General features: G+C 40.9%; 1 protein-coding gene across 1 annotated transcript in view; it reads right to left on the reverse strand.

Annotated features, from left to right (window-relative positions):
* Positions 1 to 25,080, reverse strand: part of MTMR4 (myotubularin related protein 4) — a 123,730-nt gene that overhangs the window by 90,433 nt on the left and 8,217 nt on the right. Inside the window, exon 2 of the mRNA XM_089657123.1 lies at positions 17,734 to 17,768. Within this exon, the coding sequence (XP_089513249.1) occupies positions 17,734 to 17,736 (3 nt within the window). The 5' untranslated portion in view covers positions 17,737 to 17,768. The remainder of the gene's footprint in view (positions 1 to 17,733; positions 17,769 to 25,080) is intronic.

The raw sequence follows: 25,080 nt of genomic DNA on the forward strand, positions 1-25,080 counted from the left end.
AAAAGACCCAAAGCATAATGTTTCCACCTCCATGCTTGAATGTAGGTATGGTGTTCTTAGGGTCATAGTCAGCATTTTTTCTTCCTCCGTGAGTCAAGTTAATGGCAAAGAGCTCAAATTGGGTCTCATCTGCCCACAGCACTTTCTCTCAATCCTTCCCTGAGTCATTTAGATGCTCATTGGCAAACTTCAGACGGGCCTGTACATGTGCCTTCTTGAGAAGGGGGACCTTGCAGGCTCTGCAGGATTTTAATCCATGGCGGCGTATTGTGTTACCAATGGTTTGTTTTGAGGGTGTGGTCTCAACTGCCTTGAGAGCATTCACAAGCTCCTCCCGTGTAGTTCTGGGCTGATCCCTCACTTTTCTTATGATCATCCTTACCCCATGGAGGCGAAATCTTGCATGGAGCTACAGACCGAGGGCAATTAATGTTTATTTTGTATTTTTTCCATTTGCGAATAAGCGCGCCCACAGTGATCTCCTTCTCACCACGGTCTTGTAGCCCATTCCAGTGTTGTGCAGGTCTACAGTCTTATCCCTGAAGTCCTTTGACAGGTCTTTGCAAGGTTTGAATGGAAGAAAGAATGTGTGGACAGGTGTCTTTTATACACATAAAACGTCATTAAGAGCACCTTCTCAAATTGACAGGACTAATCTATGTACCACATAAGCACATAGCCAGTCTGTGGGAGCCAGAATTATTGTTGGTTGGTAAGGGATCAAATACTTATTTTACTCTCTGAACTGCAGCTCAATTTACAACATTTGTATAGTGTGTTTTTTCCTGGGTTTTTGGTTGATCTGTCTTGATTATTTAAAATACACCTATGATAAAAATGATAGACCCTTCATTTCTTTGTAAGTGGGCAAACTTACAAAATCTGCAGAGGATCAAATAATTATTTTCTCCACTGTAAGTGGTCCTCGCTCTTCAAAAGGTTGAGTACTCATGGCCTAGGCAGACCTCGCATACCAAGAAGTGCGCTATTTTGCAGGAAGAATTCAAGACAATAAGATAAATTAAGAGTACCACTGCACCATAACAATTCTAAATCTTCCATATAACAGCAAATGTTTACTTGTTGAGTGCAATTCCACCTTACCACTTGCATCAAGCATGTAATGACAAGAATTTTCCAAGTTTAAAAGGAACATTAGTATAATATATGAATTTCTAAAGGCAGCGCTAATCATCCATGGCATTGCTGGTATGCTTAACCAGGATATCACAATCTACATGACAAAGCACACATTCCTCTGCCTGAAAAACACATCTCCCTGGAGACTTTCTATAGAGCATTTCAACTGCTGTACAAATTCACTGTGGTCCTGTATGCTAGAGGTGATAATTAAATGCAAAGAAAACCCTACACTGTTAAGAATGACACCTTCTCCTCTGTTTTGCACAAGTTAAAAGTGAAGAAACTGGTAATAGCTGGTAAGATCGGGAAAACAACATGGAGGAACTTTGGCCTCTTGTGGTTTTAAAATTCATAGAATATACAGGCAAAAATATTTTAAAAGCAGGGAACTATGGATTTGGTAATTTTTTTCCCCATTAAATAAAAGGACTATAAATGGAGAAACATGTGCATGCTCAGGGTAATTGGAAAGCCATTTTCTTTGACTACTTGAATGTACTCATAAAAATGGCATACGGAAACATGCAATAATTTTAGGCATTTGGAAAAAAAATTAAAAAAAAAAAAAAAATGGTGTGAAGTGAAGATGCTGTCAAAAATAAATAAATTATGAATTAAAAAAGTACATAAACAGGATAAACATAAATCAGATCAATATTTGGGGTGTCCTTCCTTTACCTTTAACCACTTGCCATCCGGCCGCTGCATATAAGACAGCTGGACGGTGGCAGTCCAGGGGCGGGTTGACGCTCATAAACGACACCCGCCATTTTGGACTATGAACATTCCCTGAGAGCGCGCAGCACCGCAATCTGGTGCCCGCTGTGTCCTCTGGACACAGTGGAACACCGATCGTCATACGGGACCTCTGTGCGAGGTCCTGATCATGGGATCACTGATTGGCCAATCAGTGATCACATGCAGAGTAGTAAGCAAGATGTCACTTCTGACATCATTGCTTACTACGTGTGAAATCTGTGAATGATCACAGAGGTCACATGGTACAAGGCTATTCACAACAGCCTGTACCATTTGACAAGCTGTGACCAATCACAGCACACACAGTATTTCTCAATGGCTGCAAGAACACAGTCAGAGAGAAGCAGAAATGATTGCTTTTACAGCCTTTATGGGTGTAAAAAAAAAAAAAAATCTTCATCACCCCCCACAAGTAGTACAGTGTCACCATGGACTGCTAGGATGACAGTATGTTTAAAAAAAAAAAAAACAAATATAAAAAAATCAAATAAAAATGTAAAAAACAAATTTAAAAAATTTATAATTTTTGGTTATAAACTAATTTGGGTTATATTTTTTTTTTACTAAAAAGATAACTGAATAAATTTTGGCCAAGTTGTATGATGAAATATTATTTATTTGCAAAATTTTATAAGAAAAACACTTTCAAAATTTTTGGACTTTCATTTATATAGCAAAAAAAAAAAAAATCCCAGTGGTGAATAAATACCACCAAAATAAAGCTTTATCTGTCTCAAAAAAAATGCAAAAAAATTTCATTTGGGTACAGTGTTGCATGACCACGCAATTGTCATTCAAGGTGTCATAGCACTGAGAGCTGAAAATTGGCCTGGACAGGAAGGGGGTAAAAGTGTCCGGACTTGAAGTGGTTAAAACCACATAAATTTTCCCAGGTTAAATTCTCAGCAGGTACTTTGTTCCAAACATCTACAAATCACGGCTCTTTTGTGGATACACGCCCCTTCAGTTGAGCGGTCTCTTCATGCAGCCCTAGATGGACTTCGCGATATCAGGGCTCTCTGGGGCCATAGTAGCTTAAGATAGTTCTTCATGACTGATGGCGGTTTGTTTACGGTAATAGTCATACTACAGAATTAACTTGGTACCAATCAGATGCCTTCCCGATGATTTTTCATGATGGACAATTATCTGCCTGTACTTTTCTGCACTGAGGAGACCATTGCTTCTGACCAAATCTCTAACCGCATGTATACAAATGCATCCCCAAACCTGCAAGGAACTTTCACAGTGCTTTTGGTTATAGATACACTTGAACTGTATAACAAGTGTACTTGGGAGAATTGATGTTTATAAAAAGGCAAAAAAGGGTGGACACGCTAAATAGTGATCTCATTTTTTTTTTTTGGTTTATGCATTTTGTAGGTTAACACAAAGAAAACACAACCTAATCATCTGTGGCCAGTTTAACACACTCTGATTCAAGTTATCACAAAAAGGAAGAATTAGGATTATACTGGAAATTCATAGGTGATGTGATAAAGGGAGAAGTTTGAGATATTTGGTCAACTGTGTGAAATTTGCAGTCAATTCCCTGAGGTATGTTATGCACACCTCAAGGAAGAAGACTCCGCTCTGCCTTTAGAAATACTATACACATATTATAGTACTAGATCTCTATGCATTAGGGGAAACGGACACAACCAAGCACCCCAGTGTATGACCATACAACCTTTACCCGTAATAAACATTTATTAGTTAGTCCATAATCTGATAACAATATCAAAACGTGTGGGTGTATTTTATCCTTCACAATCACTGAGTACAACTGGGGTTATAATGTAGTAACACATTAGCTAGGTTAAATGATTAAGAAAAAACACAATCCAAAAATATTTCTTGAAGTAATATTAAAGGCCGATTTTTTTTTTTAACAAACATATTATGGTTTTGTACAGAGCACCCCCTGATCCTCCTCTGCTCGGGTCGGGTCCCCCGCCAGCGCTCCTGACCCTTCCATCCTGCAGAGTGCCCCCAGAAGCTTCAGGACACAGCCTGCTATCAACAGCCTCAGGTCTGTTCTAGTGTAATCAAGGGTGGGAAAGGGAAGTGTCCCTACACTCCAATCAGCTGTCAGAGCTCCCCTCATTGAGCTCTGCAGAGTAACTTCAGCTCCCATCCCCTGCTTTCTGAAAGCTCAGACAAGCTGTATAAACTGCACTTTAAATAGCTGTAGAGGAAAGAGGCCTGGTGATAAATCAGGTACAAGTTGTCTAGGAGGATTTGTTATATCACCTGACCATAGTCACTTCACTTTAGTATATTCAGCCAAACCTAAAAGACCAACTCTGGGCACAACAAATGGCAATAGAGGGCTCTCTCACATTGAAAGGGTTAAATGCTACTTAAGCCTAGAACAAGAGGGCTGGACTACAGTCCAAGAGCTAAATGCACATATGGGAGACATTCTATCTGCCAAGAAAGAAGATATGCATTTCTATCCCTCCAGTATCGAGGCTTACACAGCTCACCCACACAGCACAGTCCAGCATGGCAGGGGAAGGAGGTCTTGATCTATCTGTCTAGCTGTAATGAGGCAGCTTTCCATGTTACTTAAGCTTGCCAAACTTTATTTTTTTAAACTTGCGTACAAAAAACACTCTAAATGAGCAAATTTTTTTAGCCAAGGGAACTAGCACTTTTTAAGCTCAGCGTGCATGGGCCCTTAAAGTGAAATAAGTACTGAGAAAAGAGTGTGCATTTTCTGAATCCACCAGAGAGGTAATGTGATAGCCCCCACCCACCCCTGAGTAAAATCTTACACATGTACACTGGCTTAACCCAAACAAAAAAAAAAAAAAAAAAAAAAAAAAAAAAAAAAAAAAAAAAAAAAAAAAAAAAACACACAACTTTGCTTTTACTGGAGTTTTGCCTGTAGAAGCACCTCAGTCTTCTAGGTGTCCATGCACAGTAGGATGAGCAGAGGCATATGTTAAGCTCAGCATTTAGAGGCAGGAAAAAAAAACCCTTCTGGTTTGCGTTTTTGATTGGAGGTTTCTGGCAGTAAAAGAAAAAAACAAAACAAAAAAAAACAAAAAACAAAAACACACACTCCGAAAAGTCTAATCGTTGTACAAAAACACTCTATATGAGCATTTTTTTCTGTCAAGGGAACAGGCGTTTTTATCAAGCCCAGTGTGCATGGAGCCGTACAAGTAACCCTTTTGTACCAAGTGATGCCCGATGCACTTTCCTCCCCAGTTTTGTTTCATCTACGATAACCTTTTCCCAAGAAAGACATTGTGTTTACTGGATTGGTTTCAGCTAACAGATGTTATGCATTTGTATCTTCTGAAAAGCCATATCTACCGTGTAGCTGTTTGACTGAGTCATTTCCCCTGTGTAGGCTATATTCCCTGTCGTGCGACTTCTTGCAGCGGCAAGTATGAGTGTGTGGGCCATTCCCCACTGGGACAAACAATGACAAGAATCTACCAGCTGGGCTGGTGTACAGCAGTATATTACAACTGCTTTCCCAATCGATTAACAGATTCTCACCAAATCTTTACATGTAGCACAATCATGAAAATATGGTTTAGCTAGCATATCAAGAGAAAAAGAAACAAAAAAACACCACTTTTTTCCAGATTAATATTAAAACCAAAACACAAAATGTATTACGGAGTGAAAAAAAGCAGGTTTGCATTTAAAAAGTAAACTTCAAAAATACTGCAACTAAAAAAAAGGTTCTCCTTCCACCTCTTTACCCTATAGATCAAGCAAAATTCACAGATGCTCTGATGTGGACAAAAAGTATCTTTAGTACCAAGCTTGCCCGACTAGCAGCTCCTAAAGAAGTATAGTTGTGCTCAAAAGTTTGCATATCCTGGCAAAAATTGTGAAGTTTTGGAATGGATATTGAAAACATTAAATGATCATGACCAATAAAAAAAAAAAAAAACACCCGTGTTTTATTTAAGGGTAGTGATCATATGAAGCCATTTATTATCAAAACAGTCGTTTGACTCCTTTTTAAAATCATAACAGAAATCACCCAAATGGCCCTGATCAAAAGTTTACATATAATTTCCCACATCTGTGGCTTTTTAAATTGCAATTAGTGTCTAGATACTGAGCCATGGGAAGCAGGAAAAAAAACAAACAAACAAACAAACCACACAATGTAAAAAGACCTGCATAACAAGGTAATGGAACTTTATAAACACGAAAAAAGGATATAAAAAGATAACCAAAGCCTTGAAAATGCCGATCAGTACTGCTCTGTCACGTATCAAGAAGTGGAAAATTCAGAGATCTCTTGATATTAAGAAAAAGGTCAGGTAGATCAAGAAAGATTGCAGCCATAACTGCCAGAATAATTGTTCAGGATACAAAGAAAATCCCACAGGTAACCCCAGGAGAAATACAGGCTGCTCTGGAGAAAAAAAAAAAAAAAAGGAAGGACTATGTGGTTGTTTTTAAGGCGCACAATACGACGATACTTGAACAAAAATGAGCTATATGGTCAAGTTGCCAGAAAACAAGCCTTTACTACACCAATGCCACAAAAAAAAGTCCATTTACAATATGCCTGACAACACCTTGTGGCATTGATGCAGTAAAGGCTTCTTTCTGGCAACTCGACCATGCAGCTCATTTTTGTTCAAGTGTTGACGTATTGCTACATGTTTTTATGGTATGGTTAAAGCTGGGTGGAACATCAGTGGAGCCACAGAGAAGAGGACTGTGAAGCAGCTAAAAATAGTGCACGCTGAACTGAATATCTGAATTTTTTTTTTTTTTTTTTTTTTTTTTACCAGTACCTGCATAGTTGGTCAACAATTTCTGGTGAGTAAGACCACTAATTTTTCTTTTGTTGTGGAAACTGATGTTATGCTTTAATAAGAGCAAGAGCTTGAATAAGAGCAGTGTGAACAGAAAACTTTTATAAAGCATTTGCAGTATTTTCAGCAAGCTTCGTTGAAACTTTTAAAAGTACCATTCAGCTCCAGTTTGTAAATGTTGAACAGAGATCCCAATGGGAGTGTCGACTGCCACAAACTACTATCAGGCATCAGCACTACTTGAAGCTTGTTGAATGCCTGCTAGCAGCTTGTTTAACCTGTTTATACTGACAGTATGCAAATATGTGGCTTCTAGGCGGCTGGCCCTCGACGCCGAGCGGCCGAATACTTGCGTACCAAAAGTAAACAAACATGTGCAGAGAGTGTGTGTGCTCCCAGGCACATTTACTGGTGCCTCACGGAAAGTTCCCAATCATTACTTGCGATCGAGACTTTTACGATCATATGACCACTGTGACAGCCAACCACGGCAGTCCCATGACCCTAAACACCGCCCCTTGGTATCACAACCCCCTTAAAAAGGGACAGGACGTGCCGGCGCCAAGGGGTTAAAGTGACAATCAGAATTTAGATCTGTGTATAGCATTTCCAAACAGAAGGTGAAGGGCACTTTAACCATTGTACTAAAAATGCACTGTGATGTCAGTGAGATTGTCTGCCACACTATCGCAGTCCTGTTATAAGTCGCTGATCGCCACCATTATTAGTATAAAACAAAAAAAAAAATTCCAGTATACATCTCATAGTTTGTATACGCTGCAACTTTTACACAAACCGATCAAATATACACTTATTGGGATTTTTTTTTTTTTGTTTACTAAAGACGTAGCAGAATACATTTTGGCCAAAATTCATTAAGAGATTTGATTATTTCATATGTTTTATAGCAGAGAGGTAAAAAAAAAAGTTTCTCAAAATGGTCACGCTTTTTTTCTTTATATAATAAAAATAAAACCCAGGAGATGATCAAATACCACGATTTGAGTGAAAAAAAATAAAATAAAAAAATTTAAATTTGGATACAGCGTTCCATGCCTGTGTAATTGTCAGTTAAAACAGAGCAGCACCACATATCAAAAAAAAAAAATAACAAAAAATGGCCTGGTCGTTAAGGGGGATAAATTCTCTGGAGGGTAAGTAGTTAAAGGCTTAAAGAAAGCTGCCCAGAGCTTGCCATTTACTGCTCTTACAGAAGCTGAAGCCCATGTTTAAAAGAGGCTTCATTAGGATCTCTCCAACACTTTGAAGTTGAAGGGTGCCTACCGGGCCCATTCTGACACTTTAGACCATAGATATGATTGGGATGTTACAGTCCTCGATAATCTCTATGGTCAGCTGGCAGAACTGCTGGTTGTAATCGCAGACTTCCCTGTGGGATGGGAGAGCCTGGAAAGCAGGTGGAAGGTGGTGGGGGACCCCCTTCCACTACCTGTAAAAGCAATCCAGCAGCTTATTAGCCTCTTGGATTGCTTTTACAGTGTTCAGCATTGCCGGCTGAAAATACTGATACCTGTTTAATGCTCATACAAGTGAAGGGATGGACGCTGCTCAACTGACCCCAGGAGTCTAATGTTGAGGAATGGCCTGAGCTGCCGTACTGGCCACACCCTCTGTGTTTTGCTCTGCCCACTGGTGGGCTTGGTCACAGAGTGGGTGGGGAAAAACGTGTCAGAAAGTGTGGCCAGTACGGCGGCTGAGGACATTCCTCAACATTGGACTCCTAGGGTCAGTTCAGAAGTGCTGACAAGGTCACTTTAAGGACTTCAAGAAAGGTGCATTAAGAGCGTAGCACATTTTGATTTTTGCATCTAAAGTGGACCTTCACACACAAAAGTTGGCACCATTGCAAAACTCCACCGTTTGCAAACTAGGGCCAGGTTCAGTGGTGCACTGTAGTTTAGGTGCTGCGCAATTCTATGTGTTTTACACATGATTTTAGGTGAACACCCATTGACCTCTATTAGCCCGTGCATTTTCTGAAAGCACATCTGAAAGCACAGTCTTCTGTTAGACTGCATTTTCATAAAACTACATCAATGGGAGCGCACCTAAAACGTGATACAATCACACTGCACTTAAACAGCAGAAGTGTGAACCTGGCCTAAAATGTCTTTTTTTTTTGTTTATTTTTTTTCTATCCTTCAAACTCCACCTTGCCTTTATTCTTGCCTAAAAAAAGGACAATCCCTGATGCCCCCTTGAACATGCATGTCAGATTTTCCAGTAGGCATCATTGGCTTCCACACTACAACCAGGGAAGGGCAGGCCTGGTGGCTTGTCATCAGGGGCCAGCTGCAGGAACAAAAAACAAAAACAAAAAACCACCGAACTAAAACAGCTGGCTTCCGATGATGTCAGAAAATGGTGTTTAGGACCCAACATGCAGCAGATTATGGCAGGATAACGTTAGATGATCTAGTTGTGCATGTATGTTAATTGGATGACCCAGCAAAAAAGGCAAGGATGAGCTACAGAGCAAAATTAACCCTGAAGGGGAAGAGGTGCAGATCCTCTTTAATAGCTGGAGCCCATGTTATAACTGGGGTTTATAAAGGATCCAGTATCATTGTTTTGGATTATATGGAGTACAGTAGAAAAGGCAGAATTAACCCCCCCCCCCCCCCCGGCAATATCTGAGTACTTAAGAATAAATAAATAACCATTTCTATGATAGTGAGAGATGAAAGAGAAATAGAAGGTACAGGTTAATGATTGACAAATCAAGGTTACAGCATGATTAATATTTTACTGTATTTGTCTCCTCTGGATTCATGTCCTTTCTATTATGTAGGTGAAAAAACAAAAAAAAAAAACACACATGGTTGTGTTCTATTATGTCTCATGTCCTTGAACTTTGACATGTTTGTGTATTGATAATTTTTTGTAACATTTCGGACATTACGTGCTTACTCAAGCATTGCTGAAATGGGGGGAAGAGAAGAAGAAAAAAAAACCCAACAAAAACAAAACACTTTTTTTCTAGGTTTTGCACATTCAATATATAAACTGCAAGACAGGAGATTAATTACTCTACAACCCTCTTAAAATTAATCCCATTGTAGTTTAAAGAAATGCAATGATACAGATCAACAACCATTAATCTTCCTGGGTGAAAATATGAAGGTTGGGTATTGATACAGCAAAGAGGGGAGACACAAATATATATACATATATTTTACACACATACATACATAATCTCACAGAAGTGAGTACATCCCTGACATTTTTGTGAATATTTGATCATACCTTTTCATGTAACAACACTGACGAAATGACACTTTGCTACAATGTAAAGTAGTGAGTGTACAGCTTGTATAACAGTGTAAATATACTGTCCCCTCAATATAACTCAACACACAGCCATTAATGTCTAAACCACTGGCAACAAAAGTGAGTACACCCCTAATTGAAAATGTCCAAATTGGGCCCAAAGTGTCAATATTTTGTGTGGCCACCATTATTTTCCAGCACTGCCTCAACCCTCTTGGGCACGGAGTTCACCAGAGTTTCATAGGTTGCCACTGGAGTCCTCTTCCACTCCTCCATGACGACATCACGGAGCTGGTGGGTGTTAAGAGACCTTGCGCTTCTCTACCTTCCGTTTGTGGATGCCCCACAGATGCTCAATAGGCTTCTTTAGCAAGGCAGTGGTTGTCTTGGAGGTGTTTGGGGTCGTTATGTTGGAATACTGTCCTGCGGCCCAGTCTCTGAAGGGAGGGGATCATGCTCTGCTTCAGTATGTCACAGTACATATTGGCTTTCATGGTTCCCTCAATGAACTGTAGCTCCCCAGTTCATGCAGCCCCAGACCATGACACTCCCACCACCATGCTTGACTGTAGGCAAGACACACTTGTCTTTGTACTCCTCACCTGGTTGCCGCCACACACACTTGACACCATCTGAACCAAATAAGTTTATCTTAGTCTCATCAGACCACAAGACATGGTTCCAGTAATCCATGCCCTTAGTCTGCAGCAAACTGTGGGCTCTCTTGTGCATCATCTTTAGAAGAGGCATCCTTCCGGGACAACAGCCATGCAGACCAATTTGCAGTGTGCGGCGTATGGTCTGAGCACTGACAGGCTGACCCCTCCACCCCTTCAACCTCTGCAGAAATGCTGGCAGCACTCATATGTCCATTTCCCAAAGACAACCTCTGGATATGACACTGAGCACATGCATTCAACTTCTTTGGTCGACCATGGCGAGGCCTGTTCTGAGTGGAATCTGTCCTGTTAAAACCACTGTATGGTCTTGGCCACAGTGCTGCAGCTCAGTTTCAGGGTCTTGGCAATCTTCCTATAGTCTAGCCCATCTTTATGTAGAGCAACAATTATTTTTTTCAGATCCTCAGAGTTCTTTGCCATGAGGTTCCATGTTGAACTTCCAGTGACCAATATGACCAATATGAGAGAGTGAGAGCAATAACACCAAATTTAACACCTGCTCCCGATTCACACCTGAGACCTTGTAACACTATCGAGTCACAGGACATCAGGGAGGGAAAATGGCTAATTGGGCCCAATTTGGACATTTTCACTTAGAAGTGTACTCACTTTTGTTGCCAGTGGTTTAGACATTAATGGCTGTGTGTTGAGTTATTTTGAAGGGGCAACAAATTTACACTGTTATACAAGCTGTACACTCACTACCTTACATTGTAGCAAAGTGTCATTTCTTCAGTGTTGTCACATGAAAAGATAGAATAAAATATTTACAAAAAAGTGAGGGATAGATATATATATATATATATATATATATATATATATATATATATATATCTCTATATATATCTATCTATCTCTCTATCTATAAAAATAAGTGGGGGGCAGTTCTTAGAATATAGTCCAGTTACACCTAGAACACACTGCTTGGAGGAATTTACCAAGGCGAGAGTAGCAGTTCATGGTAACCAATCAGCCTCTAGCTTTTATTTAATTTTAAAAGCTTAAAGCAGAGAAGCAGAGCTCACCCACCAATTTAACGGTTTCCCAAACCACGGTCATTCAAGGCATGCTCTGAACGATAACTGTTCCAATTACTAGCATTCTTGAGTTAACTTTTACAGAATTGTCAAACCAACAAATGGCTGGTGTCGTAACTGATCACATTTATAACAACTCAGAGCTACACAATAATTAACTTTTTAGTAAATTCCTAGTCATCTACTTAAAAGGTGTCCATATATAGAAGAATGAAAAACAAGAAGAAAAAAAAAAAAAAAAAAAAGGGAAGATGAAAGAAAATCCATGTGTATGTGTCCTTAAAGTGTTAGTTCACCTTTACCAAAAACCTGCCTATGCAGATAAGGGATGTCTGCAGATAATAAACTGTGTCTCTGACTAAAAGTTGAATAAATACCCCTGTTTTAGGTGTAGGCCATACATACATACATACATACATACATACTGATTTTTGTATCTACATACACTCCTTATCTGCATAGGCAGCTTTTTGGTAAAAGTAGCCCAAAATAATTAGAATGGATGAATGATCTTCTCAAACACCACTCACTAGGGAAGACACCTTCCAACCACATCACAGAATCACTCAGAAAACATAGCGATGATGTAGGACGTCTCTTTCTTTTGACATTTCAGGTGGAAGAGAATGCCTCATCCACAAGCTGCAGCCTCCATTTTATGATGCCCTCTGTGGCGGTCAGGATTATATGCGTGTGATCTGAGGTGCACCAGCTTTGTGCACCTTTATTGTGAGAGCAGTCTTTGGTATACTTTAATAAATGTACACAATATTGCCAAAAGTATTGGGCCAGCCCTCCAAATAATTGGATTCAGTTGTTCCAATTGCCTCCATGACCACAGGTGTATAAAATCAAGCACCCAGGCATGCAGACTGCTTCTACAAACATTTGGGAAAGAATGGATCACTCCGAGGAGCTCAGTGAATTCAAGCATGGTACTATGGTAAGTTGCCACCTGTGCAATAAGACCATCCGTGAAATTTCCTTGCTACTAAATATTCCACGGTCAACTATTTGTGGTGTTATAACAAAGTGGAAGCAACTGGGAACAACAGCAACTCAGTCACGAAGTGGTAGGTCATGTAAAAATGACAGAGTGGGGTCAAAACATGCTGAAGAGTGCAGAAGTCGCCAACTGTCTGCAGAGTCAATAGCTAAATACAGTTGTGACCAAAATTATTCAACCCCCACTGAAATTGAGTGTTTTGGCCAGTTTGACATTGCTTTTGATCATTCAGTCATCTTGCTTACATTTACATTAAAGAGGCACTTGTAGGTCAGACAAATATAACATAACAGTTATAATGAAATAACCACAAATGTCTTTTCTGTGCTCACAGCATTATCAGTTTTATTCAACCCCCAAGTGACATTCAATCTTAGTACTTAGTACAGCATCCTTTTACAGTTATAACAGCTTTTAAACGTGAAGCATAGCTTGACACAAGTGTCTTGCAGCGATCTACGGGTATCTTCGCCCATTCTTCATGGGCAAAGGCCTCCAGTTCAGTCACATTCTTAGGCTTGCGCACTGCAACTGCTTTCTTTAAGTCCCACCAGAGGTTCTCAATCGGATTTAAGTCTGGTGACTGCGATGGCCACTCCAAAATGTTCCAGCCTTTCCTCTGCAACCATGCTCTAGTGGACTTGGAGGTATGCTTGGGATCATTGTCCTGTTGAAAGGTCCAACGTCTCCCAAGCCTCAGGTGTGTGACGGACTGCATCACGTTTCCATCCAATATCTCCTGGTACTGAAGAGAATTCATGGTACCTTGCACACGCTGAAGCTTCCCTGTACCTGCAGAAGCAAAACAGCCCCAAAGCATGATTGACCCTCCACCATGCTTCACAGTAGGCAAGGTGTTCTTTTCATCATAGGCCTTGTTCTTCCTCCTCCAAACATAGCGTTGATCCATGGGCCCAAACAGTTCTAATTTTGTTTCATCAGTCCACAGAACACTATCCCACAACTTTTGTGGTTTGTCCACATGGCTTTTGGCATACTGCAGTCGACTCTTCTTATTCTTTGGAGACAGCAAGGGGGTACGCCTGGGAGTTCTGGCACGGAGGCCTTCATTACGCAGTGTGCGTCTTATTGTCTGGGCTGAAACTTCTGTACCCACATCTGACAAATCTTTTCTCAGTTCCTCAGCAGTCACACGGGGACTTCTCTCCACTCTACGCTTCAGGTAGCGCACAGCAGTCGAAGTCAGCATCTTCTTTCTGCCACGACCAGGTAGCGTTTCAACAGTGCCCTTTGCCTTGAATTTGCGAATGATGCTTCCTAAGGTGTCTCTTGGTATGTTTAACATCTTTGCAATCTTCTTATAGCCATTGCCCTTCCTGTGAAGAGAAATCACCTCTTCTCTTGTCTTCCTGGACCATTCTCTTGCCTTCACCATGTTTGTAACCACACCAGTAAATGTCTAGAAGGAGCTGAGTATCACAGTCATTTTAAAGCTGCCTAATTGGTGCTTATTATGCTTGATTGCTGCTCGGTGACATCCACAGGTGTTTTCAATACCTGATGGAAAGCACCTGTATGAACCTCTGTTCTTCAGAGTGGTAGTCTTTAAGGGGTTGAATAATTGTGGCAATGAAGAAACCACATAAGAACCATTTACTACTGTATTACATAAACAATTGATGTCATTTTAGTTGCATTTGGGTAGTTACAACGTCCTTGTAGGATTTGATTCTGAATACAATTCCAAATGTACACTATAGTCCCTAAACCCCTTTACAGCATTGGGGGTTGAATAATTTTGGTCACAACTGTAGCTATACCTTCAAACTTTGTGTGGCCTTCAGAATAGCACAACGATGCATAGAGAGCTTCACGGAATGGGTTTCCATGGCCGAGCAGTTGCATCCAAGCCTTACATCACCAAATGCAATGCAAAGCATTGGATGAAGTGGTGTTAAGCACGCGGCCACTGGACTTTAGAGCAGTGGAGACATGTTCTCTGCAGTGACAAATCACGCTTCTCTGTCAGGAAATCCATTGGATGTGCCTGGGTTTGGCTGTGGCCAGGAGAACGATACTTGCCTGACTGCATTTTTCCAAGTCTAAAGTTTGGTTGGGGGGGATTATGATGTGGGGTTGTTTTCCAGGGGTTGGGCTTGGCCCCTTGGTTCCCGTGAAGGGAACACTTAAGGCATCAGCATAACAAGACATTTTGCACAATTTCATGCTCCCAACTTTGTGGAACCAGTTTGGTAATGACCCCTTCCTGTCCCAACAAGACTGCACACCAGTGCCCAAAGCAAGGTCCATAAAATACATTGGTGAGTGAGTTTGGGGTGGAGGAACTTGACTGGCCTGTGCAGAGTCCTGACCTCAACCGGATAGAACACCTTTGGGATGAATTAGAGCAGAGACTGTGAACCAGACCCTCTTGTCTGACATCAGTGCCTGACCTCACAAATGAGCTTCTGAAAGAATGGTCACACATGCCCATAGACACACTCCTAAACCTTGTGGACAGCCTTCCCAGAGGAGTTGAAACTGTTATAGCTGCAAAGGGTGGGCCAACCCAATATTGAACCCTACGGACTAAGACTGGGATGCCATTAAAGTTGTGTGTAAAGGCAAGAGTCTTAGTACTTTTGGCAATATAATTTATGTTATGCTTTTTTTCCCCTCAGTGATCCTGAAACGTGGTTGGAATGTGTATGGGAGGTGTTTAAGAATATGCATCCATTCGATTTCTTTTAGGAACATTTCTTAAAGGAACAAGTGCATATAACCTAATAGTTGTAGGTCAATAAGTGAAGCGAGCTGTTATTGGTGGTGGTGTGGCACAGAGCGTGGAACACGGAAGAATTTTTGATGCTTGAAGCACTGAGAACTATTCTTTTAAACGACACCTACAAACATACATGGAGTTTCTTTTCTGATTTTATTGCTTTTTCATTCATGTATATCAGTGTTTCTCAACCTTTTAACCTCGGAGGAACCCTTTCCAAAAATTTTAAAATCTCGGAGAACCCCTGAAAATAATTTTCATATCTACAGCTCATGAAACAGTGGTGTGATCAACAAGCTGTTAATTTAACAATTATTTTTTAAAATAGCATGAAATAGAGTATTAAAATGAACCTTTTTAATATGAAACTTTAGGGGAAGGGTAGAGTCTCTGCCAATCTCTCCACTGGCTTCCACTTGCCCACTGAATAAAATTCAAAGTACTAACGACAACATATAATTCTGCCCCCAGCTACATCACCAACCTGGTCTCAAAATATTAACCAAACTGCTCTCTTCGATCCTCCCAAGACCTTCTGCTCTCATGATCTCTCCATGTCACCTCCTCCCATGCTTGCATCCAGGACTTCTCCCAAACCTCTCCCATCCTATGGAACTCCCTACCCCAATCTGTCCGGCGATCTCCTAAATCTATCCACCTTTAGATGATCCCTGAAAACCTCTCTAAATGAAGACTATCCTGCTTCTACCTAGTAAACCACCATTTATTTCCTCCATCAGCTCATCACCCCCACAGATATTACCTTTTGTATTACTCAACCCTTTCTCCTACATTGTAAGCTCTAACGAGCAGGGCCCTCTGTTTCCTCTTGTACCAAATTGTATTGTAACTGTAAAGTCTACCTTCATTTTGTAAAGTGCTGCACAAACTGTTGGCGCTATATAAACAGGTGTGGGCAGGTGTGGTTTCTTTTCATGCAGAGATACATAGGGAAGTAGCTGTGGTAGTCTTGACACTGGTGTGCACTGTTCCCAGCCTGCCCCTCCTCTCTTGCCCATCCCATCACATACAAGCACCTGGGATGGACAGGAGAGGGGCTGGCAGAGAAGAGTGGAGACGCTCTTTGTTTACCTGCACTGCTCTGCATGCAGGAGAAATGCTAGGGGAGTGTCAGCAGCAGGGATGCATTGTACCTGTCAGTGGCTTGCGATTGGCGGGTAGATCACCACGGAACACTGATCTATATATTGACACTTTAAGAATGTGAATAGAAATTCACTAACAAAGTTAACGATTGCTGTGCAGCGCTGAATTTTACTTGGATACAGCGTTGCATGACCACGCAATTACCAGTTGAAATTACACAGCGCCGAATAGCAAAAAATGGCCTGATCAGGAAGGGGGGGGGGGTAAATCTACCAGAGAGCAAGTTGTTAAGCTGGTCACCAAAGCAAATGTCAGCTGGTTCCTGGTGCACTGGCCAAAATTCACTCCATGGGTTGCCCTGTGTGCACCCTCCTAGCAAACATTGGGTCTGGTAAATAATCGTTGACCAAACTGCACCTGCATCTAAATCAGATACAGGCACTGTTGAAGTATTTCTACAGGCAGTGGCCCAGCTGTCAATACTATAACCACTTTGGAAAGTTTGTCCATCTGTGCGGTTTAGCTTGGATGGAGGAATCGGTTAACCTTTTTTTTTTTTTTTTGGTCAGCCTGCTCATCTACATGTATGGCCAGCTTTAACCAGTTGGTCTTGTTCTGTAATGTTGAAGACCTTTTATAGGTTATCCAGGCCAATCAATTATCTGCCTTGACATATACCACACTGACTGGATACAGGGACTCTGCTACCTGTCTGAACTGATGAAATGCCTGGCATACGCTGGGAAACATTTTCAATAAGTACAGCTGAATGGGACCAATGACTACTAACAACTGCAGCATTTTATGCACTTAAAAAAGAACACAGCTCAGCACCATTTGTTTGCAAACCGACTATATAACATTTTAGGGTGCTCATGGGTCTGAAAGTCACACAATGTAGAAGACCTCAAAACAAAAAAAAAGGCATCTGTATGTGACCACTTTCCCACAAAACATGATGGCTAAAAGGTTTGAATAGGAACAATGACCCTATAGGGGGAATACCTTCCTTTGCCAGTTAAGATGAATGATAGGTGAGCACACAAAGCATGGCAGTGTTCTGAATCACAGAAATCTGAACAGCACTGAAACTGGAAACTATGGAAAGGATTTTATGTAAGTGATGGTTCATTATCAAAGAATGTGAAAAGGCTGGTTTACTCACCATTATGTACCAGTTTTCAGTCTTCACACTTAGACCTAGGAGAAAATAAAAGATTATTAACAAAAACTGCTGTACCTGAACTTCCTGCAGAACAGTTTTCAAAACCATCCTCTGCCTAGATATATCACAAAAGGTAACAAAGTACAAGCTTCAAAACTATTTTCTTGCTTAGACCCCTTTGACATGGGCCAGATCAGTTTTTCTCAGCAAGGTATCTGTCTGCTGAGCCCATGCTGAATTGAGTGGAGCAAGCGGATGACAGGTCTGTGTTCACACCACTTATGCAGACTGGACATGGACATAGCCTACTTTGTTTTATGGGCGGTCGGATGTAAATGGACCGGCTGTTTGTTTACACCCGAATGCCCTCTGATCCGATCAGATGCAGGGGAACATATCCCCTTCTGTTTGTTTTTGCAAGATCGTATTTGAGGTAGGCGGGTGTAAACAAACAGAAGAATGGAAGTTCTGATCGAGTCAGCCTGAATCAAAAAGTAAAGGTGGACCCAATCAGACGATTTGTGTGAAAGAGGCCTTAAAGAAAACAATCATGAAAAAAATAATAAAATGTATACAGTTACTGTACAAAATAAAGAAAGAAAAAGCCCCCCTGCAGCTTTGCCATATTGTGCTAGTATGCACCACACACTAGCACATAACAGATCTACTTTTGAAATGATGCCTCCAACACGGAGTTGTCACCACTCCCAGCTTCACCCTTTCAAGCCACAATGACGTCACTATGGTAGCGTGGCACTCTCAATACTAACACACTCAGTGTTTCGTGAATGCAAACAGTACTGCAAATGTGCCAGTGAGGTCATCAGCTGAAGCAGCGGTTAATATCTACTAAACGGTGCGGGTTTAGGCCATTTCCAAGGCACCTACAAGAATATTTATAAGCTTACCTGTAGGGCAAAATTAAAAACTCTGACTTCCACACCACTTTAAAATAGGTCTAATTAAAAATGAAAAAACATTTTCCTGGTGACAACTCTAAAGTTTGAGGTTTTTTTTTTTTTTAAATTGCAAATTTGGAGCAAAGCTACCTTGAAAAGGGCTAGAAGAGTGCTGTAGTAACCTAATGAATTCTGCAGAGTTTCTAAAGTACCACTGAAAGCAGAAATGGCCAAATATGTGAAAAGGGGACTGAAACGCCATCTACTGGCTCCAAAGAAGAACACAATATTAATAATCAATGTTCTATATTTACCGATCTAAAAACTTTTTTATTCCTGAACATTATTATATTTTAAAATATCAGCTTGATATACAGTATGGGGGGGGGGGGAGAATTGAAGATTTGCCCCACACACACACACACACACACACACACACACACACACACGTTCTTGTGCTGCATAATGGTTCTTTTGTACTAGTTTTGGCAATTATTAAACAATGTGCTCCCCATTTCAAGCGTAGTTAAGCAGAGAAGTGGAGTAAACACCATTTCTCACCTCTGTAATTTAAGTGCGATTTAGTGCATTTTAGAAATGTTTTACATGTTACCTACATCCCTATGGAAACAGTATTTTTCTGGAGACCGCACCAAAGATGTAGCATGTAGGTGTGAAAATGGCCCTAACTTGTTAATCTACTTTCCCTCTAGAGGTTTATCTGCAAAAGATCTCCAATACATTTAATACAGTAACAAAAATATGAAAGCATGCAAAAAAGGAGATACTGCCTTTAGTACAAAACAAACCTCTGCTCAAATCAGAATTATATACTTTCTGTAAAAGTCAAATTCAACCATACATGGATCAAAGTTTGGCTGGTTCAGCAGGGACGGGCTGAATTTCAATTCACATATAGGCAGGCTGGATTCAATAGATTTGTGCACAAGCAGCCTGCTGGAAATTTTTTGTTTCAATCAGTTTAAAAAAATAATCAGGACAACTCCCAATGTATATTCTTGAAAATATGGGAGCCGTGGTTGTACGTCTCCTTCCTTTCCCCCCTTTTTTTTCTCTGTTTGCTTTGGTGTGGCAGTGGATATCTGCCTTCAGTCTGAGTTATTATCAGGGTTATATTTATGATCAAATACCACTAAAAGAAAGCCCCTTGGGTCTTAAAAAAATAATAATAAATAAAATTTCATATGGGTACAGTGTTGCATGACTGAGTAATTGGCACACAAAATGTGAAAATTGGCCTGGACTGTAAGGGGGTGAAAGTGTCCAGACGTGAAGTGATTAGGGCCCAGTTCAGACAAGAATACAGTGTGGGAAAGGTGCATGCCATGTGCATTTCCTACACGTTCACAATACACGGTCTTTGCGATCTGCTGTAGGTACCAATACGTTGCTTAATGACACCCCATTTGTAGAACGCAGGGCATTTGTGGGCACCAGGATTGCAAAAATTAGTGCTTGTACTATTTTTTTTTTTTTTTTGCGCGATCCAGTGGGATTGCAGCCCATTCAAATGAATAAGCAGAAGAAAGGAAACAAAATTCTGACCTTTTGAAAAAAAAAACAAAAAAACAAACAAACAAAAAAAAAAAACAACAAAACACATGCGATTCATGTATGGTCAGTCTTAGAGATTGAAGTTAACAAATCTACGTAACTTGGTGTTCTTCTATACACAGACTAAAGCACATGACCTAACAGAAAGCAGAAGTGCTAGCTTTTTCAGGAAGGGGAAAAAAAAAAAAAAAAAAAAAAAAAAAAAAAAGTTTCCAGTATGAAGCTGGTCAACATCCGGAAATCTAATTCCGAACCAATTTGCGAACCCTTCTCATATACACATGAGAGAGTCATACTGAGAACCAAGCAAAGCTTACAGACACATAGAATCTGCAATTAGCTGTCATTCCTTTGTGGAATGACAAATGTGTTTTTAGCACACAATGCATTATAAATGAAGGACCATTTCAGCCATGTCTCCATGGCATATTTGGCATTATGGAAAAAGTAGGTGCCTTTTTAAAGTGCGTCTATGGTCAGTTAATTTCCACACCATATTTCAATTATTTCTAGCCTACTTCGATTAATCTGAATGATCTTTAAGTGTAAATTTAATTTGCGAAAATCCCCACACATTTACTTCTTGGAATTCTGTGACACGTACTCACTATGCCCTGTGGGTAGGCAGTGCTGTGTCAGAAATTTCACTTTCGATACTATTTGTGTTTGAAATACTTCAACAAAAAATGTAACAAAGAAATATGCAAATATAATCAAAGCACAGTTACTTAACAGAATTGAAGCCACCGAAAACAAATATATGTTTCAACGCAGCAGAGCCTGCAAATGTATGGAGCAATGAGCTGACAGTCTACAGCCATCTTGAAAGGATTCAGGTAGCTGACAAGACACTGGCCATGATGTTCTGCTAGATCTGGTTAATAGGATTTTGTCTGCTTCAGACAGAAACACGAACGTAGAAGAACCTCCACGATAGGGAGGTGAAGAAAAGTATAAGAGGGGGATAGAAAAGAATGAAGTAGGGAACCAGAGGGAGAAGAGGACATCGAAGACACCCAAGCTAGGTCCACAAGGCTCAGCACAAACAGGGATGGATCCCTCCGCTCCACAATTGAGCTAAAAGAAGCCAAGGGTGTGGACATTTTTGAAAAAACTCCTTGTCAGGAAATAAAATTGGTGGCCCAATCTACTGTCCCTCATGACAATCTAGTTATCCAGATAGAAATTTTTTTTTTTTTTTAACCAAAACCGTATTTAAAAATTTAGAGGTGCTCTTAGGAATGTCTTGGGCTTTTATAAACAAAAAGGGGCTTTATGGCGACTTAAACATTACTTTTAACATTGTGCTGTTTATTATTATTATACAGGATTTATATAGCGCCAACAGTTGGTGCAGCACTTTACAAAATGTTTATCACCTCCTCCCCTCCCTGCCTGTCTCCAGCACCGCACCTGGGGACTAGCAGGGAGGGGGGGAGAGAGACCTTGCAGTGTAAGGAGCACTGATTGGGTGCTCCTTAGGAGTTTAAAAAAATTATTTTAGTCCTGAAGATTACATAAAATCCCCACACATTACATATTTTCAGAAAGCAGACAGACATCCTTAGAGAATAAACTTGTGGTAGTTCCAATTTTTTATGTCACATGAGATCACCACAAAATTACAGGAAAAAAAAAAAAAATACAAAATATAAAATATAAAAGATGAGGTTGCACCGAGCAAATAGATATCCAACATGTCAAACCTTAAATTTGCGTGCACTCGTGAAATGGCAACAAACCTCATATATATTTTCTATAGGCGACACTTTTAAAGCCTCCTATAAGTCATCAGTATAGTGTACGGAGGAGGTCTCATGCCAGAATTATTGCTCTCATTTTGGCGCGCGCGGCGATATGCACCATGTGTATCGCAATCCACGTTTTCATGTGTAGGCGCCCCAGCGTGTGCTTTTGTTTGTAAGTGCGCATATGTGGGGGTTTGGGGGCCTCAGTTTTTGTTTTGGGGGGGGGGGGAATGTTATGTGCTTGAGTGTAACCGATTTTTTTTTTTACATCACATAGGGGAAGAAAAGTGATGATTTTTGGTGACAGGTTCTCTTTATTGCCTCCCCTGAATGTGATGCAGTGCGATGTGATTAAATTCTTTCCCGGCCTCAATGGCTAGGAAATCTTTCAACAGAGACCCGGAATTGACAAAGTCACTTCCGGTTCAGGAAAAGAAGAAGAGGAGGGGAGCAGACATGTCCACTCTCCTCCATTCCCTCTAGCCGACGGCGGTGAGCTGGTCCCGGGCCCGCAGATGGGCAAGCGGAGCCTGGGAGACAGTGGGCGGGGGGAGGTTCACGTGGGGGGAGGGGGGCTGTGGTGGATTGCTGCCACTGTGTTGCCCACAGCAGGGGTAAAAGGCAAAACAAAAAAAACTACCTGCCCAGCGCCCAGAACTACATGTCCCAGATGTCGGGCAATACAAAAATTCAACATCCCTGGAAGCTCATGCACCAAAAATTTTCTACATAAGCCAAGCATGTTTTGCTGAAAAAGCATGGCTGCTTCCCGTGTTTGGGGTGCCATTAAAAAATAATGTTAGTTTCTGCCTGCGTCTCTGCTATGCCCAAGTGTGAACCTCTTAGTCCTAAACCATCTGTGCCATACATTTCACAGAGCCTGTCTTCTAAACTACAGAGATGCTGAGAGGAGCATTCAGCAGGTTCAGTCAGTACAAGAATCACTACTTGCAGGAAGCAGAATACCAAGGGATATATAGTCCTTTCAAAGCAAATAAAACAGCAGAGAAGCAGCAAAATAAGAGGAAATCCAGAAGTTGTGGAAAGAGAATAGCAGCAGAAAGGAATTACGAACAGGAAAAGGAGAGTGGCTGCATTCCTACATACACTGGGACAATGAGAGCAATAGTAGGTAGTTTGCATTAGGAAAACAAGAGTTCAGTGTCACTCTAATTCTGAGATATGCATAACTGAACATTTCCATTTCTTGAAGACACTGAACTAAAAATACAACAGAATAGAAAAACCTGCACTCAAAGGTTAAAATGTATCTAAATGTAAAAACAAAAATAGGTTATACAGTGAGGAACAAAAAGTATTTGAACACCCTGCAATTTTGCAAGTTCTCCCACTTAGAAATCATGGAGGGGTCTGAAATTCACATTGTTGGTGCATTCCCACTCTGAGAGACAGAATTTAAAAAAAAAAAAAAAAAATTCAGGAAATCACATTGTATGATTTTTAAAGAATTTATTGTTATTTGTCTTGCACTGCTGAACATAAGTATTTGAACACCTAAGAAACAGCAAGAATTCTGGCTCTCAAAGACCTGTTACTGTGACTTTAAAAAGTCCACCTCTACTCCACTCATTAATCTAACTTAGTAGCACCTGTCTGAGCTCTTTAAAGACACCTGTCCACCCCACAGTCAGTCAGACGCTAACTACTACCATGGGCAAGACCAAAGAGCGGTCAAAAGACACCAGAGACAAAATTGTGGACCTCCACAAGGCTGGAAAGGGCTACGGGGCAATTGCCAAGCAGCTTGGTGAAAATAGATCAACTGTAGGAGCAATTGTTAGAAAATGGAAGAGGCTAAAGTCTCCCTCAGACTGGGGCTCCATGCAAGATCTCAGCTCGTGGGGTATCACTGATAAGAAAGGCGAGAAATCAGCCCAGAACTACAAGGGAGGAGCTGGTCAATGACATGAAGAGAGCTGGGACCACAGTTTCAAAGGTCACTGTCGGTAGAACACTACGCCGTCATGGTTTCTAATCATGCATTGCACGGAAGGCTCCCCTGCTCAAGTCACATGTCCAGGCCCGTCTGAAGTTTGCCAATGATCATCTGGATGATTTGGAGGAGGCATGGGAGAAAGTCATGTGGTCAGATGAGACCAAAGTAGAACTTTTTGGTCTAAACTTCACTCGTCGTGTTTGGAGGAAAAAGAAGGATGAGTTGCATCCCAAGAACACCATCCCTACTGTGAAGCATGGGGGTGGTAACATCATGCTTTGGGGGTGCTTTTCTGCGAAGGGGACAGGACGACTGCACTGTATTAAGGAGAGGATGAATCGGGCCATCTATTGTGAGATTTTGAGCAACAACCTCCTTCCCTCAGTCAGAGCATTGAAACTGGGTCGTGGCTGGGTCTTCCAACATGACAACGACCCGAAGCATACAGCCAGGATAGCCAAGGAGTGGCTCCGTAAGAAGCATATCAAGGTTCTGGAGTGGCCTAGCCAGTCTCCAGACCTAAATCCAATAGAACATCTTTGGAGGGAGCTGAAACTCCATGTTGCTCAGCGACAGCCCTGAAACCTGACAGATCTAGAGGAGATCTGTGTGGAGGAGTTGGCCACAATCCCTGTTGCAGTGTGTACAAACCTGGTCAAGAACTACAGGAAACGTTTGACCTCTGTAATTGCAAACAAAGGCTTCTGTACCAAATATTAACACCGATTTTCTCAGGTGTTCAAATACTTATGTTCAGCAGTGCAAGACAAATAAATTCTTTAAAAATCATACAATGTGATTTCCTGAATTTTTTTTAAATTCTGTCTCTCAGAGTGGGAATGCACCTACAATGTGAATTTCAGACCCCTCCATAATTTCTAAGTGGGAGAACATGCAAAATCGCAGGGTGTTCAAATACTTCTGTTCCTCACTGTATATCGCAGCTTACCAATCCCTTAGATGTGGTGGCGCTATTAGTTTTTGGGGGTTTTTTAGGCTTTTTTCACCTATTGATCTGGCCAATAGCACTTCTTGTCTTGCGTCTACACTTTTAAACATAAAAGTGTTTCACTTCTGCCATAGAGGAGCAACATAGCTGCCCTTGGACATCAGCATTGTCATCCTCTGGAACAGGGTGGTATTAGATGGACTTTACATATGTGACTAA

Source organism: Staurois parvus, unplaced genomic scaffold (assembly GCF_062004578.1).
Source record: "Staurois parvus isolate SC_StPar_1 unplaced genomic scaffold, SC_StPar_1.0 ptg000029l, whole genome shotgun sequence".
NCBI lineage: Eukaryota > Metazoa > Chordata > Amphibia > Anura > Ranidae > Staurois > Staurois parvus.